Source organism: Rhinolophus hipposideros (genome assembly GCF_964194185.1).
Source record: "Rhinolophus hipposideros genome assembly, chromosome: 2".
NCBI lineage: Eukaryota > Metazoa > Chordata > Mammalia > Chiroptera > Rhinolophidae > Rhinolophus > Rhinolophus hipposideros.
In genome coordinates, this window is record NC_138048.1 from 53,538,403 (window position 1) to 53,556,268 (window position 17,866).

The 17,866-nt window shown below is 40.3% G+C and overlaps 1 protein-coding gene across 2 annotated transcripts in view; it reads left to right on the top strand.

The window, feature by feature from the left end:
- Nucleotides 1-362: 362 nt before the first annotated feature.
- Nucleotides 363-17,866, top strand: part of LSG1 (large 60S subunit nuclear export GTPase 1) — a 28,675-nt gene continuing 11,171 nt past the window's right edge. For both annotated transcript variants that reach the window (XM_081074202.1, XM_081074203.1), the window contains exons 1-8: nt 363-526; nt 2,064-2,190; nt 7,890-8,010; nt 8,190-8,276; nt 8,809-8,895; nt 11,913-11,973; nt 12,804-12,980; nt 16,387-16,791. In XM_081074202.1, the coding sequence (XP_080930328.1) occupies nt 428-526; nt 2,064-2,190; nt 7,890-8,010; nt 8,190-8,276; nt 8,809-8,895; nt 11,913-11,973; nt 12,804-12,980; nt 16,387-16,791 (1,164 nt within the window). In that variant the 5' untranslated portion in view covers nt 363-427. The remainder of the gene's footprint in view (nt 527-2,063; nt 2,191-7,889; nt 8,011-8,189; nt 8,277-8,808; nt 8,896-11,912; nt 11,974-12,803; nt 12,981-16,386; nt 16,792-17,866) is intronic.

Consider the following 17,866-nt stretch of genomic DNA (forward strand, 5'->3'; position numbering starts at 1 on the left):
GAGAGGCAGAAATACCCCTCCTGCGAATCTCCGCCTTCTCCCGACGGAAACCGTCGGGAGGCGGGGTTAGTACCGCGAATACGCGCGGCCACGTTTTCCAGCTCTTCTCGTTTCTCGCCGGACGCTAAAGACTGACGCACAAATCTGGAAGGTACCATTCTCTGATTCAATCACTCTATCCAAATTTGAGATAGTCTTAGAAATATCTATGGAAAGTGAAGTTACTAGGGAATATTTAGATTTATGTTCTATAATACTTGTAAGCTCGAGATATACAAAGGCAGTTTAGAGCAACTTATTCCTTTTTCCGTTCAACGCGGGCCTCCACTACTTGGGCTCGCTCTTACGCCATTTCCGGGGAGCGAGTGCTAGGATTCCGGAAAACGCGCTCGTTCGGCCCGAAGGGTCGTGTGGCGGCTGTGTCGCCATGGGCCGTAAGAGAGGTCCCGGTGCTGGGTCCCTCGGCCGGGCCCTTATCCGCCATCAGACTCAGCGGAGCCGTAACCACCGTCACACCGACTCCTGGGTAAGCTACACCTTGTCATGTTTTTCAGCCTTTCTGTGTAGTTTTAAGACGAAGTAAGTAGGGTTTTGAAGGATGAGTGTATACGTTTCTGCCAGGCCGTTAGGCAGGTGCTTCTTCTAGGAGGAACTGAGGGCACAGAGGTGGAGGCTTGAAAGGAAGGGGAGTGGGATGATACGGCTGGAGTGAGAGCTTGACATGTCAGGATAATAAGTGTGGTCTTTGCCTTGCAAGCCACGGGAGCGTTTGGAAGTTTCGGAGCAGGAAAAGACACAACAATTACTTCTTTTTGTATTAATTTGGTCAGAGCGTGGACTCTCCTGGAGTGGCTGGTTGCTACTAGAAATGGATGATAACGCTTAATTCCTGCGTCACCCTCCCTGTTCCCTAGAGGTTTTGCCCCAAGATGAACAACCCCCCCCCCCCCGGATTGTGGCGGGCCGGCCTGAGGTTTCCTTGGACCCCTCAGGACGACCGTAGTTTTAGGATCCTTGAAAACTGGACCAAGTGGATTCACTTGTGCTTGTTATTTGAGCATTCATAACCCCAGGTATTGGAGACTAACTTCTCACTAAGACTCTGTGCCCAGGTCACAAAGATGCACCCGGTGCTGACTACCTGGGCCACGGTCACTTCCTTCCATCCACACACAGTGTGCACAGTGTGCACAGTGAGCGACATTGAGGGCTCCTCGGTGTTTATCAGGTCGGTTACTCTGGACAGTAGGTTCCTGATCGTTTTAGTTGACTTTGAAGCAACTTGTTATTAACGTATACTTTAGGAAGTGGGAGGAAGATTAAATGCAAATTCTAAAGAACTGGATTCTAATCGTTACTCTGATTTTTGCTGAATCTGTGGCCTTGGGCACACCACCTGACCTTTTAACCTTCCTTGTTTACATTTACTTGGACTTGTACTGAGCGGGTAGCTAGGATGGTGTTTCGTTTCGCAAACTCTGCTTTGTATCTGGCAAACAGTTAAGTAGGTTGCAACTAGCGGGGGTTTTTAACCCAACGGAATAGGATTCAAAATACTGGCGTGTCTTGTGTAGTAAGGTAACTTTGTTTCAGGACCCTTTTGTTTCCATTTCACTCTACTGAATGGTACACAATTGTATCCCTGTGGATCACAGCACTTGGGTCACTGTCTGAAAGATATTTTAGTGTGGGTCTCCATCAAAAAATTTTGACTAACTGTGGCTGCCAGGACCAGAGTCTGGGTTCGAATTCTACCTCTAACACTTATTAGCTGCAACTATAGGCCATTGATTTTCTCTGTTTAAGCCTGTTTCCTTATCAAGTAAAATAAAGACATTAAAATTTGCTTCAAATTATTTTGAAAATGAAATGAAATAATGAATGGAAAGTGCCTATCGTGAAGTAAGAAAGTGCTCATTTAAGTGTTAACTATTATTGATATTGACTCTGATGGGGTTGATAACATGCTGCAGACCACAGAATAGTTCCTCGGGATTTTAGAGTGTGTTTTGATGTCGAAAGCAGAAGCAAGTGGCTCTATTTTCACCCGGTTTTATTCATAGTTGCACACAAGTGAACTCAATGATGGCTATGATTGGGGTCGTCTTAATCTTCAGTCGGTGACTGAACAAAGCTCCCTTGATGACTTCCTTGCAACTGCAGAACTTGCAGGAACAGAGTTCGCAGCTGGTAAGTTGTTTATTGCTGAGTGCATCTGACACTAGTCATGTTTCTGTCTTTGCTGACTAGATAAATACAAATAAATCTATGTGGGAGTGTTTTGTGGACCCTACTAAACTCATAAGTGAGCTGTCTTTAACCCAAAGGCAAATATCCCTGAAGCATTGTGGGGAGGTCCAGATGAGCTACATAGAATGTGCCATAGTTTTAAAATTCAGCTCCAAAAAGCACTTCAAATTATATATCATCATATCAAATTCAAGAAACTCGGTCTCTCATAGGAAAAAAACCACTCAACGTTATAGTGGACAATACCAGCATTTTTCAGAATGTTTTCTGATACCATTGTTAGAAACAAAGTTCTGGGCTTGCTGCTGTTACTTAGGCAATTTGAATTGTATTTTAAAGCAAGTGTCAACACATTATAGTGAATTTTTCTGTGTGTTAATTTGTTTTAGTCACTGCTCTCCTTTGCTTTTTGGGGCAGGGGAGAGGGGATAAGTTTCTAAGCACTTAGAAAAGTACCTGTCACAGAGATAGCATTATAAACTATTATTTCTGTTTTTCTTTTATTATTATAAGTGTTGTTATGTTAATTAGTAAATTCGTTTATTTGTTCAGAATGCTTTTATTGAGCCCCAGCTACTCTCAGGCATTGTACTGGCTACTGAGAGTGCAATGTTGAATAAGACAAATTTTGTTTCTTTAGAATTTTGTTTTAGGTGCAATGAAAGAAGTCTGTAGCAGACAATGGGGTCACAAAAGATGGAGTTAGTATTTATTTCTATCTGAAGGAAGAGTAGTGTTGGTTAGGGAAAGCTTTATCCTGGGCTGAGTCTCAAAAGATGAGCAGGTGTTAGAAGGATAGGTGAGATGATACAGGCAGGCAGAGGACTCAGACTAAAATGTGAGCAGCAGCCTACATTGTTCAGAAAATAGTTAGAAGTTTGGCCTTGCTCGTCTTTAAAATACATAGGGACAGGGTGGGATGAGCAAACACTGGGGAGGTGGGTAAGGGCCAGATTCTGGAGAGAATAGGGTTTTAAAGGAATCTTTGAGGGGTGTAAGCAAGTATAAAACATGCTTTCATGTTTTATTAAAGATCACTGGTGAATTTTGAGGAAGACCAATCAGGAGACTTGCTTTAGTCCAAGAAGAGAAGCAGGCCAGAACTCAAATAGCAATAGTAGAAAAATGAGGAAAAGAACAGGAAGAGTAGAGACAGGGAGCTAGAATAAATCAGACTTTGTGGAGGGGATGGAGTAAGTGAAGAAGAGTGACGAGTGGTAGAACCGTAATTGGAGTTATGAGAAAAAGGGAGTGGAAAGTAAGGAAATAGAGTTAATGAGAGAGCATTGTTTTCTTTTGAGATATTTGACTAGATATGGCAGGGAAAGAGAGAGGTGCGTGCTTTACTCGTATGTATGTGTGCATGTGTGTGTAAGATCAAGGTTAATATTAACATGTGCATGGGTTATGGGGTGAGAGCCAATAGAGGGAGAAATTGAAGACAGAACATTTGGTTTGGCAGTATATGTTAAAAATTTAAAGTGCATAGCCCGGGGCCTGCCTGGTAGCTCAGGTGGTTGTGAGCGCCGGCCTCCTAACGCCAAGGCCTCCTAACGCCAAGGTCGCGGCGGTTCGATTCCCACATGGGCCAGTGAGCTGCGCCCTCTACAGCTAAGATTGTGAACCACAGCTCTCCCTGGAGCTGGGCCGCTGTGACCAGCCCCAGGTTGGCATGAGCTGCCATGGGCTGCTGTGTGCCGCGGTGGGCTGCTGTGTGCCGCCATGAGCAGCTGGTGGCAAATAAATAAATAAATAAAGTGCATAGCCTATGACCCAGCATTTCTACTTTTTAGTATCTATGCTAGAGCAGTGGTTCTCAAATTTTAGTGAATATCACAATTATCTGGAAAACTTGTTACACAGATTCCTGGGTTCCTTTTCTGGTGATTCAGTAGATGTGGGTTGAGCCTGAGAATTTGTATTTCTAACAAGTTCACAGATGATGCTGTATTTTAACAGTGAACACTTGGAAACAACCTAAATGTTCAATAGGTGGCAGAATGGCTAAATAAACAAGTATAGACATGCTATGAAATACTATTTGTAGTTAAAAAGACATGGTAAATTTCTGGATGCTAATATGAAGAATCTCCAAAATCTATTATCAAATGAAAAGACCAAGTTGCAGTATAGTGCACATAGTATAGTACCATTTGCATTAAAAAAAATAATCTAACCTGAGTACTAGACATATATAAATGCCTACTCATTATGTTGTACACCTGAAACTAATATTATAGTTTGAAGCAATATCATAGAAACTGTAATTGAAAAATAAATTATTCAAAAAAATGTGAGTAATCCCTGTATGTATGTATATATTAGAAAAAAAACTTGGAAAGCTACACATTTAATCAATAACCTCAAGGGAAGGAACTGGATTGCAGGGGTGGGAAGAAGTTTGGGGGGGTTGGTCAGAAAATGTGTGCCTTACTGTATGGTTTAATTTTTTATAAGGAGAGTTTAATGTATTGTGTAATTCTGTAATTAAAAATTAATTTAAAAAACGAAAGAAAATAGAGATTAATGAGGAAATGGATCAAAGTTTGAGTCCCACAGGAGGTGGAAATAGAATGGGCTCAAAAACAAAATTGGAGAGATTAGCTTCATACAAAAGAAGGAGCGCAGCTTCCACTGAAGCTGAAGGAAGGAAGCCGAAGGTGAGTGCACATGTCGAGAAATGTGTATAAGATGAGAAGTTGAGAGGGTGCATATTTGATAGCTTCATTTTTTCTCTTATTAAGGTAGACGGTCATCTTCTGAAAGGACGTGGGCAGAGGAGGATTAGAGAGCTTGAGAGTATTTACAGTTTAGAGAATAGGAGAAATAAACCAAGAACATAGGAGAATGTTCTTCCTTCTATGGGAAGTCCTAAGGACTTAGGTGATGTTGGGTCCATACACTTACAGTGGCAGTGTGATAGTGTGATATGATGAGAAATAGACACACACACACACACACACACACACACACACACACACAGAGGGTGCCACAAAAATGTATACACATTTCAAGAAAGGAAAAAACTATTAAAATCATAATACTCAAGTGCATTCGGATGGCTCAGGTGGTTAGAGCACCAGCTCTCAACAACAAGGTTTCCGGTTCAGTTCCCACATGGGATGGTGAGCTGCGCCCTCTGCAACTAAAGACTGAAAACGGCAACTGGACTTGGAGCTGAGCTGCGCCCTCCACAACTAGATTGAAGGACAACGACTTGGAGCTGATGGGCGCTGGAGAAACACTGTTCCCCAATATTCCCCAATAAAATTTATTTTTTAAAAAAATTATAATACTCATATATATACCATAACAAAAGATGAATGCAAGTCATGTGTATACATTTTTTGGACACCCCCCCCCCACCAGTATATACTTGTATGTGACCTTTGGAATCTCTGGAGTTATGAATGTCTTTTTGTATGCTAATGTGACAATTGGTGACTGGGGACCCCTAGATAACTTCAGGATGAGGGTTGATCTCCATACAGACCTGGGCATAATTAGAGGGTTGGAACTTTCCGCCCACCTCTGGGGAGGGGAGAGGGACTGGAGATGTACTTAATCACTAGTGGCCAGTGATTTGATCAATCATGCCTACCTAATAAAATCTCCATAAACCTTTTGTAATCCATTAGAATTCCTTGTTTCATACCTTCTCTTCATTTTTCTTAATGTAGAGGTGATAGAAGTTTGTCTCAATTCTCTACGACGTGCAGATGTGCAAATAGCACTTGTCTGCTGGACACACAGTGTCAGGGATTCTTACCTGGAGACTACAGGTTTCAGCGGTCTGCGAGCCCCTCGGATTGCATGCACACTTGTGTACATAAGTGCATTTTGGATGGGATGATGGTCCACAGTTTTTAAGTAGGTTCTCATAGGAGTCCCTGACCTAACAAAAAAGTGCAAAATAACAAGAAATTCCACATGTTCACTGGGACCCTCCACTTTTTTAAAGATGGCACAGATGGCACTCATTTCTTATTTTTAGCAAATAAAAGGAAGGTATGACATTGTGACACAATTTTATATATTTATCCCCAGTTTTATAGCTTCATCCCCAGTTCCTGATACAAAAGCTTTTGAAATCCTTGTAATTTCTTGAGTAGTAGGGGCTAGAAGAGAATTTATGCCAATGAGGTAACCAGTGGTTCCCTAGGTTGCCACAGGAACCAACCCTGTGGTTAGAGAGTTGGAATTTTCAGACCACCCTCCAACCTTCCCCCGGTACTGGAGGTTAATTCAATCATCAGTGGCCAGTGATTTGATCAATCATGCCTTCATGTCTGAAGTAGGGCAGTCATGGTACTGTGCCCTCAAACCTACGGACTTTTTATAGCTAGTGTCAGAATAGACTTGAATTGTAGGGACACCCAGTTGGTATTTGGAGAATTGGTGGTTGGTGTGAGAAACACCACGTTTCGTGTCAGAAGTGTTGGTGGCAGACACAGTTCAGAGACAGGCGGCTGCATTACTGTGTGATTTACTCGTAGAAGCACTCACAGCGTCACTGCTGCCGTGAGAACGAGAAGGGATAGTGGGCTTTACGTGAGGTTGGACATTTGGGAGAGGGTACAGTAGAGGAAGGAATTTTGATGTTCAGTCAGACAGTGGTTGAATGTATGTACCATATGGTTTCAGCCAAAGAAGGAAAGAAGTGAAGCTACAAATTGGATGACGGACTGGGGGAAAAGAAAACAATCAAGGGGCTAGAGACGTGCACAGTGGTTGGACATTGGGTGGGAGATCACCATTGGAAGGAGGAATTAATGTGAAAGAATTATTAAATATGGGGCTTGGATGTTTGTTTTGACTGTTGGCTGAGGATGCCGTGTAAGAGAATGGTGGTTGGGTTGGCCGTACTCTAGGTTACTAGACTGTGCAGACCAAGGTCATAGATGGTATTGGGGGGTCTGAAGAGGGTTACGCACAGGCTGCAGTCTTTTCTGAAAGGTCGTTAGGAACATTGGTGAAGATGTCCTGTTATCCTTGAATAGGACCTTCCTTTAGCATTTTGGTAAGAAGCTTAGCTTGCTTTATAGGTTCTTATCTCAGTGGAGTCACCAGCCCAAGGAGACTAGGTGACTATGTGGTGAAATAGAGAAGGGTGAAGCCACTGGGGGAGGGGATGGGGATAGAGCCCTGTAACGGAGGTCTCTAGTTCGTATGTGTATTTCTCATTTATATTATTCCTTTGAATTCTTACATGGCATTAATTGTGGGTGTTCATCATAAATAAATAGTAATAATTCACAAGTTCTAGTAATTCGCAAGTTTTAATAGAAGTGAGTCTCTTCCCTGAATCTTTGCTTTCCCACCCATTCCTATTGTCTTATTCCTTCCCACTCTTACTGCATTTAGCATATGGAGTTTTATAAAATCAGTACTTGAAAAAATAGTTGACCTTTTGAAAGCTTTAGTAAAGATGTTTTCTTTCATTCCTTCCTTTCTTTTTTTTTTTTAATAGAAAACTTCTTTTGGAAATTATGGTTTATCCAAGGCTAGAGGAATCTAAATCAAGAAAGCTTAAATTCTGTTTTAGGTGCTCATATTTTTAGTTTCCAAAATAATGACCAACATTCACTGTCTACATATATTGCCTCTTAAGTAACAGTACTTTTCTTTTCCATAAACAGAGAAGCTTAATATTAAGTTTGTGCTTCCTGAGGCCAGAACTGGACTGCCTTCTTTTGAGGAGAGCCAGAGAATTAAGAAGCTGCATGAAGAAAACAAACAGTTCTTGTGTATACCCAGGAGGTAAGTCAAACAAGAATGGAGCACATTACAAGGCATAACAAGGCCACTGAGTATAACATTTTAAATTTAGTATTCAGTTTTTTCCTGCTGTCTTTTCTCAGTTGCCAATATTACATCCAAATCCTCTGTTTTATTTTGGTAACTGATGTGGAATATTTTTTCCTCTGTTATTGTTTCAGACCAAAGTGGGACAAAAAAACTAGCCCTGAAGAACTCAAACAGGCAGAGAAAGATAACTTTCTAGAATGGAGACGTCAACTTGTCCGGTGAGTGTTAAACTATCTGAAGATGTGCCTTGAAATTCTGAGTCAGGCATGTTGGTGTGCTTGCATTGCTATTTGCATTTTGAAGGCTTGATTCTTATAAAAAAGACATGGTAGATTTCTTCTTTTAAGCACAAATTGGTGTGTGTGCAAACAGCATTTGGGGGGCACACGTGAGTCCTTGCACAAAGATGGTGAGTTGGTAACTCCATTCCATTCCTGGCCTTTTCTCCTTTTCATACCCTTCTGCAGCCATTAGTCACCCTGGAATTGATCACTGCTTCCTAGCATTCTTCTAGGAAGAGATGTCTGAGACAAATGTCGCTTTGATAGATGAACTTCCAGGGCTTAAATAGATTAAGTACAAAACTTGAATTTGATTTTCATATTGACTCAGGAGAAAGTATATAAAAATAATTTGACAGTTAATATTTGTGTGCTTATTTTTTAATGTAATGAGTTTTAGTGTGTGTATTTTACTTGAAATCTTCTGTTATAATATTGCAAAGGTATAAACTGCTCATTTTAAAGCCAGGCTAGAAGAGGAACAAAAGCTGATATTGACTCCATTTGAAAGAAATTTGGACTTTTGGCGCCAGCTTTGGAGGGTGATTGAGAGAAGGTAAATTATCATTTGGGGGCAGAGGCGGAGGGGTTATGATATCATTGTGGTGGCATTATATTAGATTTGGATGTTAATATATGTTTATAGGCCCAGGGATGGGGAAGGAGGACAGGGTAGGATTAACAGCCCTATGAAAAGGGCTGTTGAGAATTATTATAAAAACAAAGTGTGATACTATATTTCTTTTAAAACATAAATATTTTGTTATTAGATGAACACATTGATAAAGTTATAAGAATAATTTATGTGTACAGTAAGATGAGTTCTAAAGCACTTGTAATTATTTCAGCTAATGTAGATTGAATTCCTATTGGTAATATTGAAAATATGGGTGTGAAAAGGGGTAAATATCTGCCTGCAAAGAGTAAATACGTTACGGGGAGGAGGCCAAAAAAAGTGCCAGGCAGCAAGCACACAGATAAATGAAATGCAGTTTTTGCACTCAGGTGACGCAATACCTAGTAAAATACAAAGCAGAGTGTGATTCCTAGTATGTTACAGGTAGGAAGGCATTGAGCCAAGTCATAGAGGAAGGAGCAGTTGATAAGAATTGGGGAAATCAAGGTGCGATTTGTTTTAATTGAAATTTGACAAGAAGAGAAGGATTTTGATAAATTGAGAATGGGAGATTTTCAGTCTTTTTTCGTGTCCTGATTGTTAGAAACTGATGAATCAGCTTTCTTCAATCTCACCTCCTTGGTATAGTGAGAAGGTTTGTGCTTGCCTCAGAGTGTTTGAGGAAACACATTGGCACTTAACAGCCTCCAGAAATGAACCTTATATTTTAAATGATGCTTTTTTTAAGAAGGAACCTTCAGGGTGTATTTTTTTTTTATTTTAAATCCATAAAGTATACCCAGTAAGAACATTAGGAAACAAGATGCTTTGGTTCTCAGGAAACAATATTAGCACGTTTAGCATTGTTACGAAGAAAACAGGACTTGGATTAAACTTGTGAATGGGTGGGGAGTAATTACCTGGCTGAGTGAACAGGTGAGCAGACCCAAGAGCCCGCTTCAGGCTGATTTCAGTCCCATACTTCACCCTTGCCTTAGAGCTAGAGCTGATGCTTCTAATCCTAAGCTTTCTCAGGACTCGTGGGCATAAACAGGCTGGCTTCTTATCGGTTTGGCATTTTAGTTGCTGTTCTATCTATCTCTTTGTCCTAATGAGTTCCAGCCTTTATTTTTGTAGGTTTCAAGAGAGACCAGAGATAACCATATGTGTTCTACCATGTTTAACAGGAAGGCTCTTTATGCCCCTGAATAGCGCTTGGTTTCCCCAGAGTGAGCCTATACTTATTGAAACTTCTAGCTTCAATTGGATTATAGTATTACGTGCTCTGTTACTTTTATTTGGTATTTCTCTTTGTAAGAGAGAACAGGTTTCTAACTCAAGGAATATAGTTTATATTACATGGAAGTGGATCTGAGTTACATAGAAATATCATCAATAAAGTGACTACTGCCACGTCTTTTAACAGGAAATATTTATTAGTGTGTTCTATACAGCATATGTCTCCTTTTTGGCAACAGGCAGCTAAGCCATCTGCCTCTTTAATTTCGAGAGTAGTTATCAGAAAAGATTTGATGTATAACGTGTCACTGGAACCCAGGAAACGGCTGCAGCACTGAGGGCAGAACACTATTCCAGTAAGATAAGGCCCTTCCGTTGTGTTGAGTCACCCTTCCCGGCACACAGTTGGCACTTTGCTCTGCATCCTAATTCAGCACACAAAACAAACTGTCTTAAGTTTGTCTTCTTACTGTTTTATTTTTAAGCTGATTATTCTTTCTGCATGTTTGGTAGGTAGATATAATGTTTGTAGACCTTGTAATTTCAGTTCATTAGGCTTTGTCTGTCTTTTGCAACCATTCCTGCATTTACTGTTCAATCCTCACAGTTTAAAAGCAGTAGCTTTTACCTTAAAGAAGAAAAAACTAGGACCTGCTTAATTTGAGAATTCAAAAAAATTCATCATAAGTTAGCAACTCTGTAACTTCCATTGAATCACACGATTATGCTGCAATTTTGGTCTTCTGAAGGAAATAACACTTTGTCAAAAGCCCTCTCCTAAATGGGAACTGATTTAACACATTCCCTTGGTGTTCAACATAGTTGCTTAAGAGTTACCTCAGAAAAGGATTTGGGGGAGACCATTGTAAGGTGGTAGTACATCTGCAACTTATCCCCCTTGCAGTGGCAGTCACAGCTGTCCCTTAAAGAATGCATCCTTCCCATGCACAGAGGCTGACAGAAGGGAGGGTCCTCTCGGAGAAGTGAAATATGTGTTCTTGCAGTGCGGGGCTGCTGTTGTCCCCACCACATTTTCGAGGGATTTGAGGGGCTTGCTATCAGCTGCAGAAAGTTTTCTTATTGCTACATCTGCTTATAAGTTGGGCCCATTGTCCTTTCTTCAGGATGGCAACTTAAATTGATGTTTTGCTGTTTTGTATTTTTGCCGTTTAAACATATTCTGGAACAGATGAATGATTATTTGCCAGATACATGCTTTCTCTTGTCAGCCCTGGGTTTAAATAAGATACAGGCTTTGATGGGGGCAGCTGTCAGCAGGTGATATATTAGTTTTTTGACGCCTTAACCATGTAGATTAGGTACTGAATATACAGCAGACTTCACCTTGGATTGAAGTATTTGGAATGCTCTTTTATCTTTCCAAGAGAGTTTACTAGAAGATACAGTTAAAGTTTTAGCAGTGAAATATCATCAGAGCCCCTCTACACCATATGAAGAGCGGGAGAATGTTTTGATTAAGAGCATGGCCCCTGGTCCAGACTGCCTGAGTTCATTCTGGCTCCATCGCGTAGTAGCTGGTGACCTTTGACAAGTTACTTAACTGTTCTAAGCTTCAGTTTCCTCATATATAAATGGGATAATTGTACCTTAAAAAGTTAAATATGCAAATGCTTAATGTATACAAAGTGTTTGCTACTCTTATATGGTCAGTGTTTACATTCACTTCACAGTATCAGAATATCACATTTGTTTTGCAGCGATATCGTGGTGCAAATAGTAGATGCTCGAAACCCACTCCTGTTTAGATGTGAGGATTTGGTAAGTACAGTGTGACAAGATGCAAACTGGAAGTCCTTAGCACAGCAGTGGGAGGACAGTGTCACTGTAGGCACACACCTTTGTTATGATTCCCTGTGGTGGTTTACAAATAAACTAAGTTGGTAAACCACAGAGAGTTATAATTAAGGTATAAGGGTCCCAGGAAATAATGTAATACAGGCTTTGAATTAATAAAACGCTGTACACACATGAAGTGTTCCTACTGAGGACCATCGCAGTAATAATACAGATTATTTTTGAATCCACTGGTGAATAACAAAACTCTTAATGGTAAAACTCTTAGGAAGTCAGCTTTTCTATTTCTGGTGTGTTTCCTAATGAAGAGCCAAACCTGGGAATTAATGTCAGTTACTGAGTCTTGGCTTTCTTTTCTACAAAAACAATTTTTACATGAAAAGCTGAGAGTGCTGTTGGCAGACATCACTTGGCTGAACACTCGTCCCTGCTGGCTGACAAATCTACTAGTTATGCGCTTCTTTAGCTTTGTTTAAAAGAAACAATTTAGTAGTATTACAGAGAGGAACTACATTGTTTAAAGAAAAAAGAACCTGTTACACATAAACAGCAGGAAAGCATTTCTTTTTAACCCTTCCAGTTTCTTACGTTAAGTAGTATTATGTGACCTAACTACTTTTCAGAGTTTACTGAGAGGATCAGTAGAATGTACCATAATTTAAGATCTTTAAATTAGGAATGATTTGAAAATGGGGGCAGTAAAAACTTTTGGTCATAGCTGGTGGTCTTCGATATAATTAGCCTAATTTTTACCTGTTTGAAGAGGCCTTCCAAAATATCTTTGTCTTGCCTAGGAATGTTATGTGAAAGAAATAGATGACGAAAAGGAAAACGTTATCCTGATAAATAAGGCAGACTTGTTGACTGCTGAGCAGCGGAGTGCCTGGGCCACATACTTTGAAAAAGAAAATGTGAAGGTTGTTTTCTGGTCAGCTTTGGCCGAAGCCATTCCACTGATTAGTGACTCCAAGGTAACCTTTCAGGTTGGGTTTCAGGAAAGAGGATTTCAGTTTCTAATTAGTGTGCTTTGTTTCTTACTGGAGATGTACGGGAATTCAATTCGGGGGTGTTGTTGTTTCTTTTTTCTCCTAAGTGCTGTGACAGTAGGATGACCTGTAGAAAAGTGAGTCACAAGGTTACTTTCCCTGGTTGTCGAATAGTTTGCTATCCCCTCCACTCTGTGTTACACACTGATATTAGCTATAATTTTTGATGTTTTAAAATGTTAGGATGTTGTATAGCAAATTTTATAATGACCTTGTCATTGCTTTTCAGAGAAGTCAGAACAAAAAGAAATCAAATACAATTGAAAGATGTAGTAACTTCCAGGAATGATTAGAATCTTTTTTTTTACTTTCTTTGTTTTGAAAACAAAGAAATGAACTAATCCTCAATTAAGACCTACCATGTTATTTTCTGTATCTTTTAACCCAAATTTCACAGAAACAGTTTGGGGTTTATTTTCTAAAAAAAAAATATTAATTACTTACTGTGAATAGAAATAAGTAATAGAGTCTTGGAGCTGGGAGAGACTTAAAGAATGTCTTTTTTCTTAACCTCCCCCTTTCCTTTTTTCTCTATCAACCATCTATATTGACTAGTATGTTGAGCTGCATGCTGTGAATACGACACCTACTCTTCGCTGAGCTCACAGGTTCATGAGCTCTTGACTCGGCGAAGTAATTCTTTCCTCCACCTCCCTGGCAAACAGTCCTATAATCTCTGATAACTTTAAGTGAGAGATCAGGCAGCTCATTCCTTTTATCTGTAAACTTAGAAACTTCTTCAGTGAAGCTGAGTCATTCCCTAACCTTCGATCTAAGGACGTTCCCTTTGTTTCCCGAGTTCTCTCTCCTACAGACTGGAGATTTGCCTGTTTTCCTGTTCCTCCCAGACATCATCTAGGGCACTCATTGTCCTGAGTGCCTGTCGCTCTGTGTCAGGATCGCTCTCAAAACCGGTGACACCTAATCGAATGTATTTCTCCAGGTGTGGTTTGCCCAGGGCACATACAGAGGGACTGTTATTTTTTGTGATCAGGATATTTCCAGTAATTCACCCCCTTTCTGAGGAACTGTATCGTGCTCGTGGCTCATTGAACCTGTGAACAACCAAATCATTCAGATAGTTTAAAGAGAAGACATATTAATCAGATCTCGTCCCATCTTTAAATTTGGAAAAAGTTTTTAATTTTGTTTTTACCTCAACTTACGACATTACTCTTCCTTTTAAATATTACATTAGTGATTTGGAGCCAAGGTAGAGTTCATTTTGGATGTGCCATTGCTTTTCTGTCCTAGCTTTGAATCATCTGCATATTTTGTGTTTGCCCATGTATATATGTTCTTTTCAGTCATTGATAACGTTGTTGAATAGATTAGGACCAAGGATAGAGCTCTGTAACCTTCTGTGGACTTAGTAAGCACTCAGTACCCAGTAATTTAATGTGACGAATACAGGTGTGTTTGTAAGGACGCAGCAATAACAATTATTCTGTTATTGGTGTTAATAAAAACTGACCCATAGAGAATTTATTCTCTGCCAGGTACCGCTATTCTAAGCATTTCATATATTCATTTAATGTTCTCAACAATAAGTATAAGTGCTTATTATTTTCAGACTTCATAGTTTGTCCTCTTAACCATCATTTCTGTTGTTTCACATCGTTCCTGAAAGTCCATGTCTTGCTGAAGCTTTTAAATAAATGTTTATCACGGTGTCGCTTAGCCCTGATGCACCAATGCAATAACCCTCTCAAAAACAGAAGAGGGATTGGTTTCTACATCTGTGGGATTCCCCGAACTGTTGACCAAGTAGTAGATTCCAAAGGGAAATAGAATTTGCTGGCATGATCTACTCTCAGGGAACCCTGTCGCCTCCTGTTGCTAACTGTCTTCTTTTCAGGGCTTGGCAGCTAACTTGTGGAATTGTTTACATATCAGATTCTGGGCTGCAGTGTGTGGTTTATGGAGGATATTCTTCCTTCCTTTTTAAAAGTTAGGCCCCATTTAATCCTCCTAGGTCTTCTGAAATCTCTGTTTTTCAGGATTTCCCAAGATAAAATACCAGCTACCGTTGTAATGTCCTATCTGTAATCACACCTGTCATTTGACTATCAAACATGAACTTATTAAAAATAGTTTGATATTCACTGTTTTGTGACTCACCTGTGTGGAGTTTGGTTCTTCCTCTATAGTTGTTTAACTCCTTATTTTAAAAAATAGAACATTTTTTTGAGTTGTACCTCAGTTTTTCTCTTGGTCATCTGTTAAATTGCACTGTGCTCCCCAAAAGATTGACTTTTTCTTTTTATTTTTAATGTAACTACCACAAAGCCCTTTTGCTGTCTTTACCATTTTTCCTGAACCTAAATTGCTTCTAGCTTTAGTATTCCTTACACACATTCATGTTCAGTTTATGTTCTTGTTTTCTGCCTCTTTTTATTTTAAAATGATTAAGAAGAGCACTTAGTGACGTCTTTACATTCATTGCTCATTTATCATAGAAAGTCCTTCCAATTCCATGTTTCTTTTTGAATTGTCAGCATTATCTGGAATTACACCTATTTTCCTGACATCTCTCTGCTAACATTGACGATACCTGTTAAACTGAGTCCCTTATGTCCCCTTCTGTGATGGTGACTCATTCTAACACTGGACCCAAACCAGTTCACCCTTACTTGGTACAAATTAGTGATACTGTAAATTGCCTTATTTCTGCTTTGTTATCAGTAGAAGTGCAGAAGAATTAACATCCATGAGTACTATTTTACATGATTTTATCTTTCTCTCTATAAATAAACTCTTTAATTAGTGAATAATTTCCATATACTGGAGTTGAGTTTTGTGGCTCCTGCATTTACACACAGGGAGCTATTTCCGCAGTACTTTGATTTATTAAAAGCAATTATAAAAGAATAGCAGTTTTCTTAAACATGCAAACCACTGTCTTTTGAAAATGTGAATGTAAAATGAAACTCAGATTACAAATTATGCCCTTCTTGCTTTGTACAGAGAATGTTTTATTTTAATGAGAAGTGCTTTGTTCTATAGCCCGGTGCAAAATAATGTACGGCCAAAGAAGTCAGCTTGACATGGGCTTTCCTAAACCCTTGCTTTCTTTAAAGATTTATCGATTACAAAAGTAATGCATATTATTTGTAGAAAGTTGAAATAATGCAGAAGTGTATAAAGTGAAGGTCCCCCACTCCTCCCCCCTCCCGAGGGCACCGCTGTTGATAGTTTGGTTGTGCCTTTGCGCTGAAAGGTGTACAGTGTCTCCTCCGTGACTTCATATAACCCATCTGAGTGTTTTCACTAGAGCAGAAAGGCAGTGGTTACACACTTTTAAACTTGTGTGGTTTTATTACTTCCTCAGGAACAAGCAAACAGACATGCTGAGGAAGCTGACACAGCTGACTTTGAAAACTCCAGTTGCAGGGAGACTGACAGTGATACTGAACATCTAGCCCGGGATCCTGTCTCCCTCAGTGAAGCTGTCACTAGTGATGAAGGGGACAGTGAGTATGAGGACTGTCAGGAGGAGGAGGAGGAGGACTGGCAGACGTGTTCAGAAGAGGACAGCAACCCTGCCGAAGAGGCCAGTGACCAGGCCTGCAAAGAAAGCTGTGCCATGGATTCTGAGGCCGACAGCAGGAAAACCCTGCAGAAGAGGCAGACGCACAATTTTAGTCATCTGGTATCAAAGCAGGAATTACTAGAGATCTTGAAGCAGCTGCACACTGGGAAGAAGGTGAAAGATCAGCACCTTACTGTTGGACTGGTAAGAAGAAATACGTCATAAAATTGTTACCACGTGAAGGTCTTTATTCCCCACCCTTTGGTAGCTGCACTGGAACCCCAGAGACGTCAGGTTTCTGGCATCATAGGGAGCAGTAATTCCCCTCGTGCTGCCCACTGGCGTTGTGGGAGTAGGCAGTGTGACAGGCAAAGCCCAGCTAGAAGAGTGAACTTTCTCAAGGCTGATATTGGTTACACCCCTGTTCCTATGATCTTCTCGTCTCCTTCCATTTCAGCCCTGCCTGTCGTGTGACTTACTAGGTTGTCTTTAGACTTCTAGTCCAGTGTTCTTACCTTTATGTAAAGTAGGCTTTTTAGGTAAGGGAGGCTTTTGGCATCTTGTGATCCTTGCCAACTTAACACTCTGAATGTTCCAGAAGTATATTAGGGAGAACCCCAGCATCTTCGGGCTGGGTAAGATATTACAAATGCTTGAGTTGCATAAACACTACAAATAAGGGAAGGAGGTCACGTCCCTAACTACAGATACCTGACTCCGAGGTGGCTGTGAAAAGTGCCCAGACCCCAAGGGATGCAGCATGATTCAAGGTGCCACATCTTTAGCTAAGGAAACGTAAAATGTTAGAAAAGGTGTTTATTTTAAAGATCTTCTATCCAGGAGAATAAAACAGTGGAGGAAAGCAAATCATAGCAGGTTTAAAGTCTTCCAGCTCATAAATTACATGCCAAGGACAGCTGATCCCAATTATTTTTGTCCTCCCTCCCCTGCCTCCAAAAAAGGAAAGCTTACTTAAGACATTTTATTTCAATGTATTGGTTAAGAAAGTTGTGTCTGAAGTGAGGCAGACCTAGGTGTCATTCCTAGTTCTGCAATGGGCTACAGTGGGACTAACTTACTTGCTATGAACCTTGGGAAAGTGACGTAATTCCTCAGCTTTTTTTTTTTTTTCAAGATTTTATTGGAGAAGGAGAACAGGACTTTATTGGGGAACAGTGTGTACTTCCAGGCCATTTTTCCAAGTCAAGTTGTTGTCCTTTCAATCTTAGTTGTGGAGGGTGCAGCTCAGCTCCAGGTCCAGTTGCCGTTGCTAGTTGCA